Consider the following 20,169-nt stretch of genomic DNA (forward strand, 5'->3'; position numbering starts at 1 on the left):
CTCCCAGATTCTCTGACCTAAAGAGCTCTTCCAGGGTCTTTCCTTCCCCTTTAATTCTAGATGAAAACATTCAAGGATACTTCAAGATAGCTAAAAATGGTGTTTGTATCAATATAAATGTTTAAAGAACGAAACGTTTAAGGATTGTTCCTTAAGCCTATCAAGATTTATGAGATGAGAGCTATCTTGAGACCCAAGTTACATTATTAACATACTGACATGTCCACTTAAAAAAGTTGGAATAAAATTTTCGGTAAGTTGAGAACCTGAATATAGAAATGAATAAAGCATGAACATATTTCACAAACCTTTAAAAAAAAGTTTGCTGTTGCCAATATATGAAAACAATACCTTAGTATGTGTTAGGTAATTTGCCTACGTTATCTCTATAATCTGTAACAAAACCGCATTAGGTGTGTTAATTATCTTTATTTTACACGTGAGGAACCTGAGGCCCAGGGAAGCTGAATGACTTACCTCATCATCCATTTGGCTGGAGATGGAAGCTGAACCTAAATCTCTTCCACCCAGAGCCCACGCAACCAAGGCTCCCCTGCCAGTTGTTCTAAAAACAACAGTTAAGAAACATTTCCAGACTGAGTCACAAAACACTGATCCTCAAACACTGGGGAAAAAGGAGAAACTTGTATGTACAATTATGATGGGAAAATTTTAAATGTGTCCTTTTTAATGGTTGACAAATCCATTAAAATTAAATAAACTCAACAGAATTAGAATAAGTAAATGTAGTAACCCATGCTTTACATACAGGAAACTATTTTCTGATTTTATGGGTTAACTGAATCTAAAAGTTGATTTTTTTATGAAAACTAATAAATACATATACTGAAGATAAAAGTTGTCAACACAGAAATAAATGAAAATGGGGATATAAAAATTTTAAAGAGTATTTTAAAATTGCAGGTTATTTGTACAACATATTTGAAAATCGTAATGAAATGAATTATGTGCCAAAACATAATAGAGAAAACACTGATTTCATTTCAATTGTGGATTTTGTATACTTTTATATTTTCTCTTTAATTTTATTATGAATATTCAGCATGTCTATTTATTCTTTCTCCTACCCACAACTCTTTTTAAGACCCACTCTTAATTTCGTTATCATGATCCTTCACTTAAAACCATCCTGGCTGAAAATCACACATATAAAAAATAAAAAAAGGAAAAAGTTGTATCTGAGTCAGAAATAGCAAATTAATAATTTAAACACCAACAGGTTTATCTTAAACTCCAAATAAAAATGCTAAGTTATATAACAATCTGAAAATTAGATGAAAGAACGGACCCTTCCTGTTACTTTGTGGTAGTGAGGAGAAGTGATCCATTATCCAGCAACACCAACAAGAGGAATTAGTATCATGAACAACCTCAAAGGGCTTTTGGTGCCATCTACTGGAAATCAAGCAGTAACTATAAAACATTTGGTTTTGTTTTTCTAGAAATCATTTTACACCAATGTATACAATGACTAGTTAAAAAATCTGAAAGCACAGGTTTTGAAGAAAGAACTGAAAATCCTAAAACAAAGTACAAATGGTGTCCCCCAGTACCTGGTGCCTCAAAGGCATATTACATAAGTACTGACTGATAGACACAGCAGCAAAAATAAAAACTGGGAATTCCAGATTATCAGAATTTTAATTAAAAACTATGGGTAATAGCACAAACATGGGCTGACAGTAGTTTATATCTTCGAGCAGGTATCAAAATAAACTAATGGAAGTAAAAGAGAATGTTGAAAATGGGGAAGCACAAAGATATAAGATACTTGTTAGATAATCTTCACTGCCACCTTTTAGAAGCTAAGATACAGTCTCCTTTTGAGGGGCTTATACTGTGGATGGGCAGAGGATAGCATGAAAATGTCAGTGCTAAGCAGCATGCTCCTTAAATACTATGGGAATTCTGACAGATACGCCTCTTCAAAGGGTACCTCAGAGTGGCAAGGAAGACAACTTTGTAATATCATCCTTAAATGTCTAACAAGTTCCAAAATCGTGGGAATTAAAACACCCTATTTATAACTGAGTTTAATACCTCCTAACCACTATTTTCATTTTAATGAATTTTTTATTAGTTTTTGAGGAATTGATTTTGTTCTTTGAAGTAGAATAATCAGAACTGGAATTTTCTGCTTCAGTAATATCAATCCCCTTCTTTGGGCTATTTTGGATACTCCAATATCATGATTTATTAAGACATTAAGTTTTAAAAATGCTACCTTACAAAAAATTAGTCACTCCACAAATATTTGATTTAAAAAATGGCTAAACCAACAGTGGTATACACATTACACAAAATACTATACTGCAGTTTGAAAAAAAGGTAGCAGTACATTTACTACCATGGAAACCTCTAAGGCAGCACTGCATAAATAATTAAGTTATAATTATTTACATATGTACTTATTATTTGTGTAAAAAAAACCCTATTTCTTCCTTTCCCACCTTAATGTTACATATATACATGCATTGACAAAGGTCTAGAAGGGTACACCGCAAAGGATTCACAGTGAAGGGGCAACAGGACTAGGCCTGTAGGTACTGTTCAAAGGGATTTAGCTTTGTTATAATGTCTTAAAACTTTTACAGGAAAAATGTGTTCATTTATTACTTAGGTAGCTAAAGGTTAACATCCGAATCAAGGGAATCAGTCAGGTGAAAAAAGGTCAGAGAACTATATTCACGAATTCAACAAATATTTATTGATAGTGCTACACTCTGTGCCAGGCACTGTGTGTGGTGCTGGGGATACAATGGAAAACAAGACAAGAAAGCACCACTCCTCAGAGCTTGACGTCTAATGGAAGAACCAGACAGTAATAGATGAACAGGGTGTCAGGCGGTGGTAAGTGCTATATGGAAAAGGAAACTTTTACAGAGCATGTGAAGAAGCTGGACCCCTCACACATCGCTGATGGAATGTAAAATAGTGCAGTTGCTTTGGAAAACCATTTGACAGTGCCTAAAAAAGTTAAACAGAGTTACTATATGACCCAGTAATTCCACTCTTTTATATATCCAAGAAAACACGTGCTCATACAAAAACCTGTGTACTAATGTTCACAGCACCACTATTCATAATAGGCAAAAAGTGGAATCTCAATGTCCATCAACTGATGAATTATAAATAGAAATGTGGAATACCCACAGAAAAGAATGTTATTTGGCCATGAAAAGGAATGAAATGCTGATACATGCTCCAATATGGATAAACCTTGAAAATATGCCAAGTGAGAAAAGCCAGACACAAAAGGCCACATACTGTATGATTCCATTTATATGAAATGTCCATTTTATATGACAATGTCCACAGTAGGCACGTCTTTAGAGACAGAAAATACATTAGTGGTTTCTGGGGTGGTGGGGTGGAGGTGGGCAGGGAGGGAGGAGGAGTGATTTGTTAATGGGTATGGGTTTTTTTTGGGGTGATGAAAATATTTTGGAGTTAGTGATAGATACATAATTCTGAAAATATATACTAAAAACCACTGAAATGGTGTACTTTAAAAGGGTGAATTTTATCTCCACTTTTTTAATGTTAAAAAAAGTAAAACAGGGTAAAGGGACAGAGAAGGAGGGAGGTCCCTATTTTGGATAGGGTGGTCAGTAACATAAAGAAGCTACTCATGCAAATCTGGGAAGTGTTTGTGGGGAGGACTATCCCGGATGAAGAGCAAGTGGGAAGACTCTTGAGGTAGACTCATACCTGTTTTCGAGAAACAGCAAGGAGGCCAGCAGTGTGGCTGAGCACAGTAGCAAGAGGGGGGAGGTTGCAGCAAGCCAGGGTCCAGACTGTCCAGGGTCCAGCCTTGCAGATCACAGTAAGGACTGGACCTTCTGTAAGTGACAGAAAACCACCACCAGAGCCAGAGGCAATGTAACCTGATGCACATTTTAAAAGGACCACTCTGCTGCCGGGTGGAGAATAAACCGAAGAAGCAAGAGAAGGAAGGAGACCTATTAGAAGCTATTGCAGACCAGGCGAGAGATGGCTTACTTATAGGTAGTAAAAGATGGTTGGATTCAACATATAGTTGACCATTGAACAATGCAGGGGTTAGGGCACCAACCTTCCACAGAGTAGAAAATCTGCATGTAACTTTTGATTCCCTAAAAGTTAATTAACAACCTACTTGACCAGAAGCCTCACTGGTAACTAAAGTCAATTAACACATATTTTGTATGCTATATGTATTATATACCATATGTGTATTCTTACAATACAGTTAGCTAGAGAAAACGTTTTTTCAAATTGTTGCAAATCTCCCCCAAATTTTCCAATATATTTACTGAAAAACATCTGCATGAGTGGACCCACCAGTTCCAACCTGTGTTGTTCAAGGATCAACTGGAGTTCAAATAACCATAATATATACATTACATATCTTACAATTTTATGTCAATTATACACCAATAAATCTGAAAACAAAAAAACAATGTGGTTGGAGTCAAAAAATTATACTGAGATTAGAGTCAAAAGGATTTGCTAATGGATTGGATGTGGGGCATGAAATAAAGAGAGGAGTCAAGGATTTTGGTCTAAGCAAAGGATTGAATTCAAGGGTCATTTACTGAGATGGTAAGGCCTCAGAGAAGAATGCACAGGGAAATGAGAGTTCTGTTAATCTCAAATTTGAGGTGCCTTCTAATCTAGGTGCATATATAGTAAGCCTGGAATTCAGTAAGATGGCCAGGCTCCAAGTATAACTTTGAGAACCAGGGCAGAAGACATTTGAAGCTACATGAATGGATGTCTCACCAGGAAGAGACTGGAGTCCAGGGATTGAGCCCCACAGCACACTAACATTTAGATACAGGCATACGTTGTTTTACTGTGCTTCGCAGATACTATGCTATTCACAAATTGAAGGATTATGGAACCCTGCGTTGAGCAAGTCTATTGGTGCCATTTTCCCAACATTTGCTCACTTCATGTATCTGTATCAGAGTTTGGTAATTCTTGCAATACTTCAGACTTTATTATTTAATTATTATATTTGTTATGGTGATCAGTGATCTTTGATATTATTATAATTGTTTTGTGCACCACCAACAGGGCTCAGATAAGATTGGCAAATAAATGTGTGTGTTCTGACTGCTCCACTGAATGGCCAGGCCCCAGTCTCCCTCTCCTCATGCCTCCCTATTCTGACACAATAATATTGAATTCAGGTTAATAACCCTATAATGCATTCTAAGGGTTCAGGATAAAGTAAAAGTCCCACATCTCTCCAAATCAAAAGCTATAAATGATTAGGTTTTGTGAGGAAGGCATGTCGAAAGCCGAGATAGGTCAAAAGAAGGCCTCTTTTGCCAAACAACCAAGTTGTGAATGCAAAGGAAAAGTTCTTGAAAGAAATTACAAGTGCTCTTCCATTGAACACATGAATGATAAGAAAGGGAAACAGTCTTACTGCTTTTAGTGGTCTGGATAGCATATCAGACCAGCCACAACATTCCCTTCCACTAAAGCCTAATCTGGAGCTGAAAGAGGTGAGGAAGCTACAGGAGAAAAGTCTGAAGCTAGCAGAGGTTGGTTCATGAGTTTTAAGGAAAGATGCTGTCCGCATAATATAAAAGTGTAAAGTGAAGCAGCAAGTGCTGAGGGAGAAGCTGCAAGTTATCTAGATCTAGCTGAGATAATTCATGAAGTTGGTTACACTAAACAAAAGATTTTCATTGTAAATGAAATAGCCTTCTATTGGAAGAAGATGCCATCTAGGCTGGAGAGAAGTCAATGTCCAGCTTCAAAGGACAAGTACTTTCTCTTTAGGGTTTAATGCAGCTGGTGACTTTAAGTTGAAGCCAATGCTCATTTACCATTCTGAAAATCCTTTGGCCCCTAAGAATTACGAAACTAGTCCACCTGTGCTCTGTAAGTGGCACAACAAAGCCTGGATGACAGTACACCGGTTTACAACATGGCTTACTGAATATTTTAAGCCCACTGTTGAGAACTACTGTTTAAAAAAAAATAGTCCTTTCAAAATATAACTGCTCATTGCCAATGCACCTGGTCACCCAAGAGCTCTAATGGAGATGGACAATGAGACAAATGCTCTTTTCACGCCTGCTAACACAACATCCATTCTGCAGACATGGATCAAGGAGTAATTTTTACTTCCAACTCTTATTATTTACGAAATACATTCCATAAGGGTATAGCTGCCATAAGTGATTCTTCTCATATATCTGGGCAAAGTAAACTGAAAACTTTTTGGAAAGGATTTACCACTCTAGATGGCATTAAGAACATTCATGATTCAGCAGAAAAGGTCAAAATATCAACATTAACAGGAATTTAGAAGTTGATTTCAACCCTCATGGATGACTTCTCTGAGTTCAAGACTTCAGTGGAGGAAGTTAACTACAGATGTGGTGGAAATAGCAAAAGAACTAGAAGTAGAGCCTGAAGATGTGCCGAACTGCTGCAATCTTATGATAAAATTTTAACAGATGGGTTGTTGCTTCTTATGGTTGAGCAAAGAAAGTAGAATCTACCCCTGGTGAAGATACTGTGAAGATTGGTGAAATGGTAACAAAGGATTTAGACTACTACATAAACTTAGTTGATAAAGCAGCAGCAGTTTGAGAGGATTGAATCCAATTTTTAAAGAAGTTCTGCTGTGGGTAGAAGGTTATCAAACGGCATTTCATGTTACAGAGACATTCTTTATGAAAAGTTGAGTCAATCAATGAGGCGAACTTCACTACTGGCAATTTTAAGAAATTGCCACAGCCACCCCAACCCTTAGCAACCACTACCCTGATCAGTCAGCAGCTGTCACAGTGAGGCAAGACCCTCCACCAGGAAGATTACGACCCACTGGAAGTTCAGATGGTTGTTAGCATTTTTAAGCAATAAAGTATTTTAAACTAACATATGTACATTGTTTTTTAGACATTATGCTACTACACATTTAATAGACTACAATGTACTGTTAACATCCTTTATATGCACTAGGAAACCAAAAAATTCACTTGCTTCACTTTATTGTGGTGATCTGGAACTGAACCTAGAGTATGTCCAAGGTATGCTTGCACTTAGAAAGGTTTGGTACCATTTATGTCCTCTGAGAGGCAGCAGCCTATTAGAGGAAGACAAAGCTATTCCACAGTTGCTATGCTTACAGAATCAGATGATTTGAGGGATAAAAGGTCCTTCAAACCAAGACTTTCCTAGAGGAACAGAGGTGTTTTATCTCTGGGTTTTCCAAGATTTCTTCCTATTCCCTTTCTCTGGTGTTAGCTTATGGAGAGCAAACCTACAGACCCATCAGGTGTTCTCAGATTATTTCTTTTACAGAGTAGGCTGACTTGAGGATCTCAAGTCAAATCTCTATTAACACCACACTAAGGTGACAATCCAAAAGTCTCTAATTTGGTTTTGAGTAAACTATTTTACCCCAGAAGTTTTAGATTCCTTATTAAAACAATAACAGTTTGGTCTCCTTTCCTTACACAAATGTGTACACAAATGTGGTCAGAAACAGTCCTGGTCACAGACAATTTACAAATACAGTTTTTTGGTGGGTGGCATGGGGTCTATTTAGCTCATCTGGAAGGAAGTCCAAGCAAAATAATCCAACTGCTTAGGGCAGTGACACTCGTGCTATGGATGCACAAATTGTGCAACTAACATAACACATTCAAATATTTAGGCACTGAAGGCAGTAAGCATACAAACACCAATAATTTCTGTCTTTATGGTCTGATTAACCTCAGCTTTCTCATCTGGGAAATGGAGACAATAGTATCTGTTCTATCTCACAGGGCTTAAATGAACCAAGGTGCTCTGTGCACTGTGTTATGCAATGCAGTCCGATTATTGTTTTCTTTACAGGGAACTTTACAGAAAGCTTTTACAATAGGTGGCCAAATTTCAGCTGCAGAAGGATTTAAAAATCCAGCTAAAAATACTCAACAAAATATTAGCAAACCAAATTCAAAAATACATCAAGAGGATTATACACCATGATCAAGTGAAATTCATCTCAGGGATACAAGGGTAGTACAACATTTGAAAATCCATCAACATCATCCACCACATCAACAAAAAGAAGGACATGGTGTTCCACATGATCATCTCCATAGATGCTGAAAAAGCATTTGACAAATTCAACATCCATTCATGATAAAAACTCTCAACAAAATGGGTATAGAGGGCAAGTACCTCAACATAATAAAGGCTATATATGACAAACCCACAGCCAACATCATACTTAACACTGAGAAGCTGAAAGCTTTTCCCCTAAGATTGAGAACAAGACAGGGATGCCCACTCTCCTCGCTTTTATTCAACATAATACTGGAGGTCCTAGCCATGGCAATCAGACAACACAAAGAAATAAAGGGCATCTAGACTGGTAAGGAAGAAGTCAAACTGTCCCTGTTTGCAGATGACATGATATTGTACATAACAAGCCCTAAAGAATCCACTCCAAAACTACTAGAATATCTGAATTCAGCAAAGTTTCAGGATACAAAATTAATATGCAGAAATCTGTTGCATTCCTATACACTAATGATGAACTACAGAAAGAGAAATCAGGAAAACAATTCCATTCACAATTGCATCATAAAGAATAAAATACCTAGGAATAAACCTAATGAAGGAAGTGAAAGACCTATACCCTGAAAACTACAAGACACTATTAAGAGAAATTACAGAGGACACTAATAAATAGAAATTCATCCCATGCTCTTGCGTAGGAAAAATTAATATTGTCAAAATGGCCATCCTGCCTAAAGCAACCTACAGATTCAGTGCAATCCCTATCAAAATACCAACAGCATTCTTCAACAAACTGGAAGAAATAGTTCTAAAATTCATATGGAACCACAAAAGACCCCACACGGCCAAAGCAATCCTGAGAAGGAAGAAAAAAGCAGGGGGGATCTTGCTTCCTAACTTCAAGCTCTACTACAAAGCCACAGTAATTAAGACAATTTGGTACTGGCACAAGAACAGACCCATAGACCAGTGGAACAGAATAGAGAGTCCAGATATTAACCCAAGCATATATGGTCAATTAACATAGGATAAAGGAGCCATGGATATACAATGGGGAAATGACAGCCTCTTCAACATCTGGTGTTGGCAAAACTGGACCAGCTACATGTAAGAGAATGAAACTGGATTACTGTCTAACCCCATACACAAAAGTAAACTCAAAATGGATCAAAGACCTGAATGTAAGTCATGAAACCATAAAACTCTTAGAAAAAAACATAGGCAAAAATCTCTTGGACATAAACATGAGCAATTTCTTCATGAACACATCTCCCCGGGGATATCTCTCCGAGGGAAACAAAGGCAAAAATGAACAGGTGGGACTATATCAAACTAAAAAGCTTCTGTACAGCAAAGGGCACCATCAGTAGAACAAAAAGGCATCTCCCAGTATGGGAGAATATATTCACAAATGACATAATCCGATCAGGGGTGACATCCAAAATACATAAAGAGCTTATGCACCTCAACAAACAAAAAGCAAATAATCCAATTAAAAAATGGGCAGAGGATCTGAACAGACACTTCTCTAAAGAAGAAATTCAGATGGCCAACAGGCACATGAAAAGATGCTCCACATCGCTAATCATCAGAGAAATGCAAATTAAAACCACAATGAGATATCATGTCATACCAGTTAGGATGGCCGCCATCCAAAAGACAAACAACAACAAATGTTGCACAGGATGTGGAGAAAGGGGAACCCTCCTACACTGCTGGTGGGAATGTAAATTAGTTCAACCATTGTGGAAAGCAATATGGAGGTTCCTCAAAAAAAAAAAATAGAAATACCATTTGACCCAGGAATTCCACTCCTAGGAATTTACCCTAAGAATGCAGCAGCCCAGTTTGAAAAAGATATATGCCCCCCTATGTTTATCGCAGCACTGTTTACAATAGCCAAGAAATGCAAGCAACCTAAGTGTCCATCAGTAGGTGAATGGATAAAGAAGATGTGGTATATATACACAATGGAATATTATTCAGCCATAAGAAGAAAACAAGTCCTATCATTTGCAACAACATGGATGGAGCTAAAGGGTATTATGCTCAGTGAAATAAGCCAGGCAGAGAAAGACAAGTATTAAATGATTTCACTCATCTGTGGTGTGTAAGAACAAAGAAAAAACTGAAGGAACAAAACAGGAGTAGACTCACAGAACCCAAGAATGAACTAACAGTTACCAAAGGGAAAAGGACTGGGGAGGATGGGTGGGAAGGGAGGGATGAGGGGGAATAGGGAGCATTATGATTAGCACACATAATGTAGGGGGTGGCACAGGGAAGGCAGTATAACACAGAGAAGACAAGTAGTGATTCTATAGCATCTTACTACACTGATGGACAGTGACTGTAATGGGGTATGTGATGGGGACTTGATAATGGGGGAAGTCTAGTAACCATAATGTTGCTCATGTAATTGTACATTAATACCAAAAAAAAAAAATTCAGGTAAAGACACTTGTAAAATCATGTACACAAAAGGATAGTAATTATGAATTTTTAAAAATAGTACATTAGAACAAACTGAATCTCCCATCAATGGAAGATCAATTAAAATAAATTATGGTCCATTCTACAATGGATATAATTATTGTCCTTAATAAAAAAGAGGCAGCATTACACATACTGGTAAGAAATAATCTTAAGATATACTAGCAAACAAATAAAAAAAAGACTAAATACAAAATACTGTGTAGAGTTCATTTATATTTCAGTAGTAAAATAAGATGTACATATATGTTTGTGTGTGTGTGTGTGTGTATATATATATAGAATATCTTTGAAAAGATACACAGCTAGCTCATCGCTATATACCTTTTGTGCTGTCTGAATTATGTTCTATGTGTTTGCATTACTTAAAAAAAGATCTAACTACAGAGCTTCAAATGTCAGTGAGACATGAAACAGAATGGGGAAATAGTTATTATCTTCAATATAAAAAGAGCTTCCTTCAAATAAGAAAAAGAAAAGTTTGCCAAGACAAATGGATCCAAGATTTGGAATTAGCATTTCACAAAAGAAATATATATAGCTAAGTTATTTTTTAAATGTTCATCCTCCCTAGAAATTAAACAAATTAACACCAAACACAATTGTTTTACTCATCAGATTGGAAACTTTAAAAAAATTATTACACTCAATATTGGTGTATATATATGAAATGGGAATGCTCATACTTTTCTGTGAGTTGGTTAGTACCTTTCTAGTCATATTTATTTATCAAAAGCCTTAAAACATGTACATACCCCTCTCTTTCTCTCTCACTCAGCAATGTCACATGTAAGAAATGAACCTGAGGAAATAATGCAACAAGTACAAAAAGATATATATAACAAAGATACTACTCATGGGTTTAATTAAAACAGCAAAACATGGGAGAGAAGCCACTATTCACCAATAAAGGATTAGTTTAAATAAATTATGGTATAACCAAGTAGCTACTAAAAGCTACATTTCCAAATAACATGTAAGAATATTAAAAAAATATTCACAATACATGGAAGAAAAAGGATTAGCAAAAGAACAGCATATACATTCTGATCTCATGTGGGGCAAGAAACAAACCCATAGGAACTTGGAAGGACAGATACAAAAATATTAACACCGACTATTTCTGGGGGTAGACTACAGATGATTTTTGGCCTTTCTTTTTATTTTTTGGTTTCTCCCAAGTCTTATAATAAGCATGTTATTGCTTTTAAAATGGTGAAAAAATAAATGGCATTGAGGAAAAAAAACAAAGAAGACAGAAAAATCCAGTTAAACATTTCATTCTTCTAATTTTTAAACTAAGAAGCTGGATATCTAAATCTATGTATGAAAAAAGAAAATTTGTAGGGAGATACTTTCATATAGTAATAAAAATACTTATCAAATACAAAAGGGTAGAAATACCGCTTTATTTGAGAAACTTACATCCAACTTACTTTTAAGTGTTTAAAAAAGCCCTAATGCGCATCCAAGAAGAAAACATATATAGTTTTCATGGAATAAGGACAAAAAAATAGGGGTGATGACTGCCCCAAATATTTCCTAAAAGAAAAAAGTGTAATATTAACCATTTTTCTTTTGAGGCAGGGTAAATGAACTGCATACATCATAAATAAAATTTTCTTACTTTACAAGGAGGGAGAACTGTGATCCTGTTTTTGATACACATTAAATACAAAATATAAAATCCACTCTTCTGCTCAAGATCAAAGGGAAAAAAAATCATTCTTCAACATTTCAGTTCTCATGCAATGAAATCCAAAGGTCTGTTGAATCCACCTTTTCGATTCATGTACTGCCTATGACAAAGAAGAGAAAAACTGTTTCTTAAAAATTTCTGTACTCCTCTTATTAAAAATATTATAACCCCATGCTTCAGAGATTAAGCCTATAAATCACTTTTAAAATGGCAAAGTCTTCACAGACTACAAGAAGGGACTAGCGTTTACCAAAGGGAAGGGGATGGGGAGGGAGGGAGAAGGGGATTAAGGGGCAATATGATTAGCACACATAATGTAGGGGAGTCATGGGGAAGGCAGGGATAGCATGGAGAAGACAAGTAGTGACTCTATAGCATCTTACTATACTGATGGACAGTGACTACAGTGGGGTGTGTGTGGGGTAACTTGATAATATGGGTGAATGTAGTAACCACATGTTGCTCATGTGAAACTTTCACAAGATGGTATATCAATGATACCTTAATAAAAAATAAAATAAAATAAAATTCTTATAAGTGGTGGTCAAATAGTCACCAGATTTTCCTGAAATAAAAAAGGCAAAGTCTAGGGTAAGAAGCATTTAAGGTTACTTAGAGCACATTAGGATTTTTCACTTTCAAAGTAAGCCTAAGCCTTTCAGATTTCTTTAAAATCCAAATAGAAGTATGGAAATACACCTTCAAAATTACTTGGGAAGATTCTAAAGACTTAAAAAAAAATCAACTGAAAATCCATACTGATTTTTGGTAACATCAAACACCTAGTTTAAAGAAATGGAGAAGAGTTCCAAAATAGGTACTTTTTAAGTAAATTCAATTGCACACTGTATTAGTTCTTCCCATAAGACCTTATTTGAAGGCAATTTTACAAAGGACTGTTGATGACTCTGGTTATCACCTTAACTCACAGCATTTCTCAAATCACATTATTCATATCCTAAATTGACTGGAATATTAGTCTTTAATCAAGGATAAAGGTAGAGAGAAAAGGCAATGCTTTAAGATGTCTTGACTTTTCCACTCTTTAGGAATTCAGTGGAATTTCAAGTACAGATTGGTTTGTTCTGTGGTATTAATAAAATGTGATTATACTAAACAGAAGAATGTATTTATAATTGATATCCTTACATAATCAATATAGTTGACTAACTCAGGGATTATAAATATGAAATAATTTTATAATTTTAAACCTACATTATAATGAAATTAAAACAAAGATTTGAGATTATGCTGTTTTGAAGGAAGAACTATCTACAGCTTTAAAACATTTAAGCCAACTACCCTTCTCTGTAATAATAATTATTAGTTCACACGCAGACTGGAAATTATTTAATAAACCAGAATGTAAGAAAGGAAGATTAAAACAAGGGACTGTACGGAAAACTGCTATACTTGCTACAAACACAATTATCCCATAATAAATTCTTTCCCAAGCTCATAAATTATATCATTAGTTCAAACACAATAATGGGGCCTAACCATACCTGTACTTCCTCTTCTGAGACACATTTATAGCATAGGCATTTACAGAGCCATCCACCTTTTTCCCCTGGAGAAAAGCAATAAATAAATATAAAAAACAGGAAGCATGTACTAAAAGCTTTGATCAAAGTGCTGGATCCTGTAGATATACTTAAAATGGCAAGATCTATTTAAGAATGACGTAGCCCAGTGAGAGAAAGAATTTTCAGATCCTGAGGGTATCCCATGAACTCCTAAGTGTTACAACTCTCTGTTCACATTTTTATAGTCACACATAAGCAATTAATGCAATATGCAAACCAACAAATGTTCATGGTATATGTATTATGTGCAAGGCATGTAGGAAAATAAGGCAGCAGATCCCCTTTTTTTGGTCAAAGAATTATTTGAAACCAAATACGTATTTTCTCTAGAATTCACACTCACACAAAATGTAACTGATGACATTACTACCTCATAGCATTCTAAATCATGGCTGGAACAGTCATCATTCATCTAGGTCCCATTTCTTGCACAGGCCTTGCAATTTTGATTTTTAAACCAAGAATCAGAGTACAGAGTAACAGATGCTAATGTTAAGTGTCACTTATATCTTGACCTTTTTTATGTGGCATCTGCCCATTTTTCATTAATTCCTATGGATGGGTCTTTTGATTCAGCCAAGGTAACTCACCATTTGCTGTTCCTCACGCCCGAACTGCCTTCCCAAACCCCATCTGATGTTCAACTATCTGGTTCTTATCCATTGTTCAAGGCCAAATTAAAATGATCCAGCTGTCAAAAAGGCAGCTTCTCTAACTCCCACAGAATGTTAACTGTGCTTTCCTCACAATACCCTCCATTTTCTACCCTGCATTATCATGACATATATATATATATACACACACACACACACACACACACATGAATGATTATATATACATGATATTATTTCCCCTATGAGACTTCAAGCTTCTTGAAGGAGAAATATGGCTGAGTCACCTTTGCATTCTTGCATCCTAGGCCAATGCACTTGCAGGTGCTCAGAAAATGACTGCTAAATGTAAGAGCATCATTGGTCAATGCCATCTCACACACACACCCTCAACCCCTTCCCTTCCTCATTATTACTTATGGGAGTGCACCCTATCTGTGTAGCACCATTATTAGGTATCTGTGTTAGGGAAAAAAAAGGGTTTTTATCCACTGGTCAAAAGGTACACACAGGTGATGTATGTATATGAAGTGGAGCTAAAATAAACATATTTGGTTGTACTGTTCTATTCCCGTTTCACCACATTTTGCTGGATGGGGGAGTACTGGGTTACTTAAGATGTATGATTTTGAACTCCCAAGAAAGGAGGCAGGCATGACTTGGAAAGACTGGCTTGGAAAAAAAGTAAATAATGCTAACCTTTTTATTAAGTTAAGTTCCTAAAGGGCTTACTGATTTGTGAAAACTATTTGCTGACTTGTAATATTATTAGCCCTATTTTCATTTACATGCTAGAGAAGATAATTATCCATTAGAAAATATAACCAAATTTGGAAATGTTCTAGACTATTAAAATGGAAGGGAAAAATAGGTGACTACACTGGCATAGAAAAGGTCCCACCACAGATCAGTGATAAAATATCACAAGGTGTAACATCTTTCTATGTTGATAGTTACTGCACTAGAGGAGGTGAGGATTTGCTAATGTGGGTAACTGCTGAACCACTGTGTTGTACATCTGAAACCAATATAAGATTGTACATCGATACTTAAATAAAAAAAACCCACAAGATGTACATTACTGAAAAACACAAATGAGTTGAGAGATTTTATAACTGACAACCAGGAAGCCAAACACATATGAATAAAAAAACAGCTGACATCATCTGTTCTCGAGGTGGTCCAACACTAATTTTTATAGGACGTATGAATTCTCACCAAATTTTTCCTTTATAAACAAACATATTCAGCACAGACTACATTTAATAGTGAAGTGTGGCTCCATCTTTACATCTGATTCTCAGAATTTCAAATATAACATTATCAGGCAATCATAATCCCGTCCCCCAAGAAAGAAAATAATTCTGGTAAGTTCCCTCCCTATTCTGAAAACAATAAAATTAGAGTTGCTTTACTTTGGAGATATTTTTATTCACTCACTATATATATTAATAAACCATTTCATTTATAAAGTACTCTTTGGAAAAACGAATGATGATCTGATGTATTTAAGGAAAAAAAGCTTATACATAAACTTCATTAAATTGCAAAGTGGGGTTCGCATTACCATTTGTGAGAATAAGAGCTCATTCTTAATTTTCTCACCTTAGGTTAGTCATTTTAAAAACACGTGAGCCCTACACAATCACATCAGTTAGAAACTCCGACAGCATGAGGTTACCCCACTCCATTCACAAATCAATGGAATACAAGATTAGAAGTGGATTATTTTTGACAATTTTTCTCAAAGATCTTAACTTTCATTTGTAAAACTAAATGGACTTAAAATTCCAGAAGTTTTTATATTATTTTCTCTACACACATTATCCTCATGTCTGTCCTTACTAGCTCCCTCTCTACCCTCCCTTTCCACTTCCTCTCTCCATCTCCCCTCTCCCCTATTTTTCTTTACCCCTACCCTCCTTTAGCTCTCTTCCCTCACCCTCTCTACAATCTCTCTTCATCACCCTCTCCACATTCCCCTCCTCGTTTCCCTCCCCCATTTTCTTTTTCTCTCTGCAATTATGATTAAGGCTAGAGAACATTCACTCTCCAGTCTACCCCTCTTCTGAGCTATGACGTATATATGCAGCTACCGAACTGTCATCTTTATCTGGAGCTGAATTTCATTCTTCAGTTTCAAACCCTTCCTATAAGGATTTCTTGGTTAACTCCATCACCTGGTCTTTCAGCCTGTCACCTCAGAGTCATCACTGACCACTCACTCCCACTCCCAGCACCACTGCCACTAAGTCTGGTCCCTGAGTGTTTCTCAAAATTCCGGCCCCTTCTCTCCGGTCAGGCCTTCATCATCTTTCACTTGCACGACTCAGCAGTTCTCCCCGCCTCCCATCTGTCCTCCATGCTGCCCTGTGTCATCTTTCTAAAAACACAAATAATCCTGTTTCTTGCTTGCTTAAAACTCATTGCTTCTTCTCCTCAACAGTTAAGATGATCAACTCTGAATTCCTTAGCATGGCTAAGGGTATGAAACCCCTTTGTGATTTGCCTCCTCTCTCTGTTCCTAGTCTCATTCCTAGTCACTAGCCTGTCAGCACATTCACCAGTCACTGAATTTAGAATTCCCACAATACACATCATACTCCCTCATGCCTACATGGCATTTTCAGGAGCTCATCCTTCTACTTCAGATGATCTTCCTCATCTTCTGTCTCATCACTTTTAAGATCTAACTCAAACATCATCTTAAGGTAGACATTCCCTGAATTCCTATGTCAGCTCACAGCTTTCTTCTCTGTGCTCTCAGAGCCATTCACAGAGATAGTTATTGTCTTTTAATTGAATTAAACTTGTATCAGTGCAAGAAATTAAGTGATGATAATAAAAGAATATTGAAAAATGGGACAGTCATATGGTTTAATTCAAATGCTTAATTCAGAATGCTTAACTGGCTTCATGTTCTACTTACTTTTGTGGAGTCAAAGGAGGCAAAGCCCATTAACTTCATCATTTCTATTTCTTCCTCAGTTTTACCCTCTAAATCTTCCTCTACAAAAAAAAAGTAATTTTTAAAAACTCTATCTCTTCATATATATAAAGACAGGTGGCAATAAATTCCACTTCACCAGCAGAGAACATACAAAACAGTTAGCTAAAGACTTAAATCTCAGTTTGAACAGAATGTAACTTAAGGTGAAAAGTAGTAATGTGCTGTCCCTCAGGAGAGACTGCTTAAAAGGCTATGTGCTTAGAGCCTTTAGGCAGCACCACTTTTTTTTTTAAATCAGGCATAACACTAGTTTTGAAGGTACTTCTAGAATAGAATGCTTTTTGTCTCACATTTTCAACTGATCTTCCTGTATCAGGGGTACCACAAATATCCAGCAACTCACTAAGGTACAATTAAAACAAAATCTCAAAGCCATATGCAATGAACACTATAACAAACTTAATATTTAAATGTTCAAAAATTGTTCTTTTATAATTTTATCATGACTGAAGTTATCCAAACAAGGTACTAAAAACACTTTTCCTACAGTTGTTTATCTATTAACATTACCAGTAATTTGACGTTCTTTGCTCTTTGTTTCTTTTGTGTCTTTCTTTTCCTCATCTCTTCTTTCTTTCAGTCGAGAAGGGGAAGGAGATGTGGATCTATGTCGTCTTGGAGATCTAATATTTAGTACAATATCAGAAACAGAAATATACCTGGCAACTTGTGTCAGTCAGCACATATATATGAGTGCCTGAAAGGTGAAGTCTGAACAAAAAGCCAGGCTCCAAAGAACCAGGAGTCCATTCTCCATAGCACAATGAGGACAAAAGTTCTTCCTAGGCCCTGATTTTAAACAAAGATAGCAATCATCAGTCTCAGTATAGCTAGGGCTAATAAATTTGTTTAAGGCAGAAAAACAACCAGTTTCTAACAATTACACACACACACTTGACTTGAACAGCAACTGACACTGAGAACCAAGAGTCTAAGGTTCTTCCAAGCTCTCACATTTTTGATTAGTATAAGTGAACAAATCATTATCACCAAAGAGTTAATATAAAACACTTCTTACTATTACCAAGCACCATGCAAAGCGCTTTTCATGTATTATTTCTCATTTACTCCTCACGGCAACACTATGGTATAGAGTGTTATTAATAATCCCATTTTACCAACAGAAATGTTAGTTTAGAGTGAGGTACGCTTAAGTTCCTCTCATTTCATGAAATTGCAAACCCTTTATAAGTGATAAAAACAAAACCATGAGCAGCGATTAGTTTCCTTGGGACTTCTGGTAAAAATTTTCTGCACTTACCTAGAGCGTCTTCTGTGGGGGGATCGAGAGCGGCTCCTTCTCCTATCTCTCTCCCGGGACCGGGACCTTTCTCGGCGCCTGCGTTCTCTCTCCCGAGATGTGGACCGGGACCGCCTACGCTCTAACACAAACACACAAAACTGCAAAGGCCACACAACAACTTCAAATAGCTAGAGCTGAGCCATCCTATAAAAATATAATACGAGCCATTTCTAGGAGTTAAAGAAGTAAAAAGAAACAGGTGGAATTAATCTTAACAGTATGTTATTCGATCCAATACATCCAAACTATTACGAATTTCCACACATACTCAATATAAAAAATTGAGATATTTTACATTCTTTTTTTGGTACTAAGTCAAGGAAATCAGGTATGTATTCTACACTTAAATAGCACTTCTTAATTAGGACTGAGCACACTTAAGTGCTCAATAGCTCTATGTGGATATCTCATCTAACTTAAGAAAATCAAATCTTAACTAGTTGAAGGTGATAAAAACTAACCGGGGGGAGAGGTGACAGACCGAGGGTCTAAATTAGATCTCCTGACCGAACTCCTTAGGTTCCTTACAACACAATTCCTCATTTATGGGGCTAGGGGCCAGAAGACAACCAGGTGAGCTCCCAGCATGCAAAATTCTAAATATCGATTTCCCTATTACAAACTGGGACGGAAACTAACACTGTAGATTTAAGAAAAATGCTGAGGGTTATGGAATGTGACATTAATTCTCACATCAGTTTTTAAAGGTAGGTAATATTACCCCTAATGTCTAATTCGGACACAGAAAGGTTGATGACGCACACAGCCACCAAAAACTAAGGAAACCATGGTGTGATTCTAAATCCCCCAGCCAGCCACAGGTATAACAAAAGTTACTGTGTGAGGCTGCCTAGAGTCGGCGAGGCCCTGATTCAGAAGGGGAAAGAATTGCCTTCAAACTGGAGGGCTGTATAGGGCCCAGCTATTCGTTCCGCTATTTGCTCTCTGCTCTTCCCCTCAGGAGAAAAGGGCCCGCTTCACCAATGCACTAATACTGGGGGAAAAAAAAAAAGAAATAGGTCGTGTCTCCCACCGATCCCCAGGCCCTCCGAAACACTTCTGAACTCACCCCTCCGTGGGGACCGGCTGCGGCTGCGACCCATTGAAGTCCTGCTCCACCGCACACTGCCCCGGAAACGACTGTGCAACAACTTCCGGGAGGGTCCGGTACTGCGCTTTCACCGCCGACTGGAAAACGTCGAAAAGATTCGCTAGGGTTCCGGCTTTTAAAGAAAGAATGCTGAGTTGAGACCTCCTGGGACCATGCAGCCCCGCCCCCGTCCCTCGCCCCACTCCGCCGCCACTTCTGAGGTCAGAGATTTCGGTGTGAACCGAGTCGTCATCTCAGCTTCTCCAGCCCCGCTTTCGCCCCATATTCTGTGTACACGGTGGGCATTAAAATGTGCTACTTGATGTCGTTATAGAAA

The 20,169-nt window shown here is 36.9% G+C and overlaps 1 protein-coding gene across 3 annotated transcripts; it reads right to left on the reverse strand.

The window, feature by feature from the left end:
* Window positions 1–2,705: 2,705 nt before the first annotated feature.
* SNRNP27 (small nuclear ribonucleoprotein U4/U6.U5 subunit 27) lies at window positions 2,706–19,969 on the reverse strand. 3 transcript variants are annotated; one of them, XR_008995807.1, is made up of 9 exons: window positions 19,812–19,969; window positions 18,701–18,821; window positions 17,950–18,062; window positions 17,359–17,438; window positions 13,738–13,802; window positions 12,161–12,332; window positions 11,289–11,335; window positions 3,733–3,937; window positions 2,706–2,988 (listed from the first exon to the last, which is right to left on the reverse strand). XR_008995807.1 is itself a non-coding variant. In XM_036908277.2 (6 exons), exons 1-6 carry the CDS (start codon window positions 19,843–19,845, stop codon window positions 12,278–12,280), a joined length of 468 nt encoding a protein of 155 aa, XP_036764172.1. In that variant the 5' UTR covers window positions 19,846–19,969; the 3' UTR covers window positions 11,923–12,277. The 3 variants fall into 3 exon arrangements, 1 of the variants encoding a protein (XP_036764172.1); XR_008995806.1 differs by lacking the exons at window positions 2,706–2,988; window positions 3,733–3,937 and having other exon boundaries at window positions 10,959–11,335; XM_036908277.2 differs by lacking the exons at window positions 2,706–2,988; window positions 3,733–3,937; window positions 11,289–11,335 and having other exon boundaries at window positions 11,923–12,332.
* Between the last annotated feature and the right edge of the window lie 200 nt (window positions 19,970–20,169).

This window comes from Manis pentadactyla, chromosome 2 (assembly GCF_030020395.1).
Source record: "Manis pentadactyla isolate mManPen7 chromosome 2, mManPen7.hap1, whole genome shotgun sequence".
Taxonomy (NCBI): Eukaryota; Metazoa; Chordata; class Mammalia; order Pholidota; family Manidae; genus Manis; species Manis pentadactyla.

Bases quoted from the DNA above. Each gene is read 5' to 3' on its own strand.
- SNRNP27 (XM_036908277.2), bottom strand. From the start codon at position 19,845: ATGGGTCGCAGCCGCAGCCGGTCCCCACGGAGGG. The intron at 17,439-17,949 runs GTAATGTTAATA...TTTTTTTTGTAG, and splicing joins CAAAGAACGTCAAATTACTG to AGGAAGATTTAGAGGGTAAA. The intron at 13,803-17,358 runs GTAAGTAGAACA...GCTTTTCTCCAG, and splicing joins CCTCCTTTGACTCCACAAAA to GGGAAAAAGGTGGATGGCTC.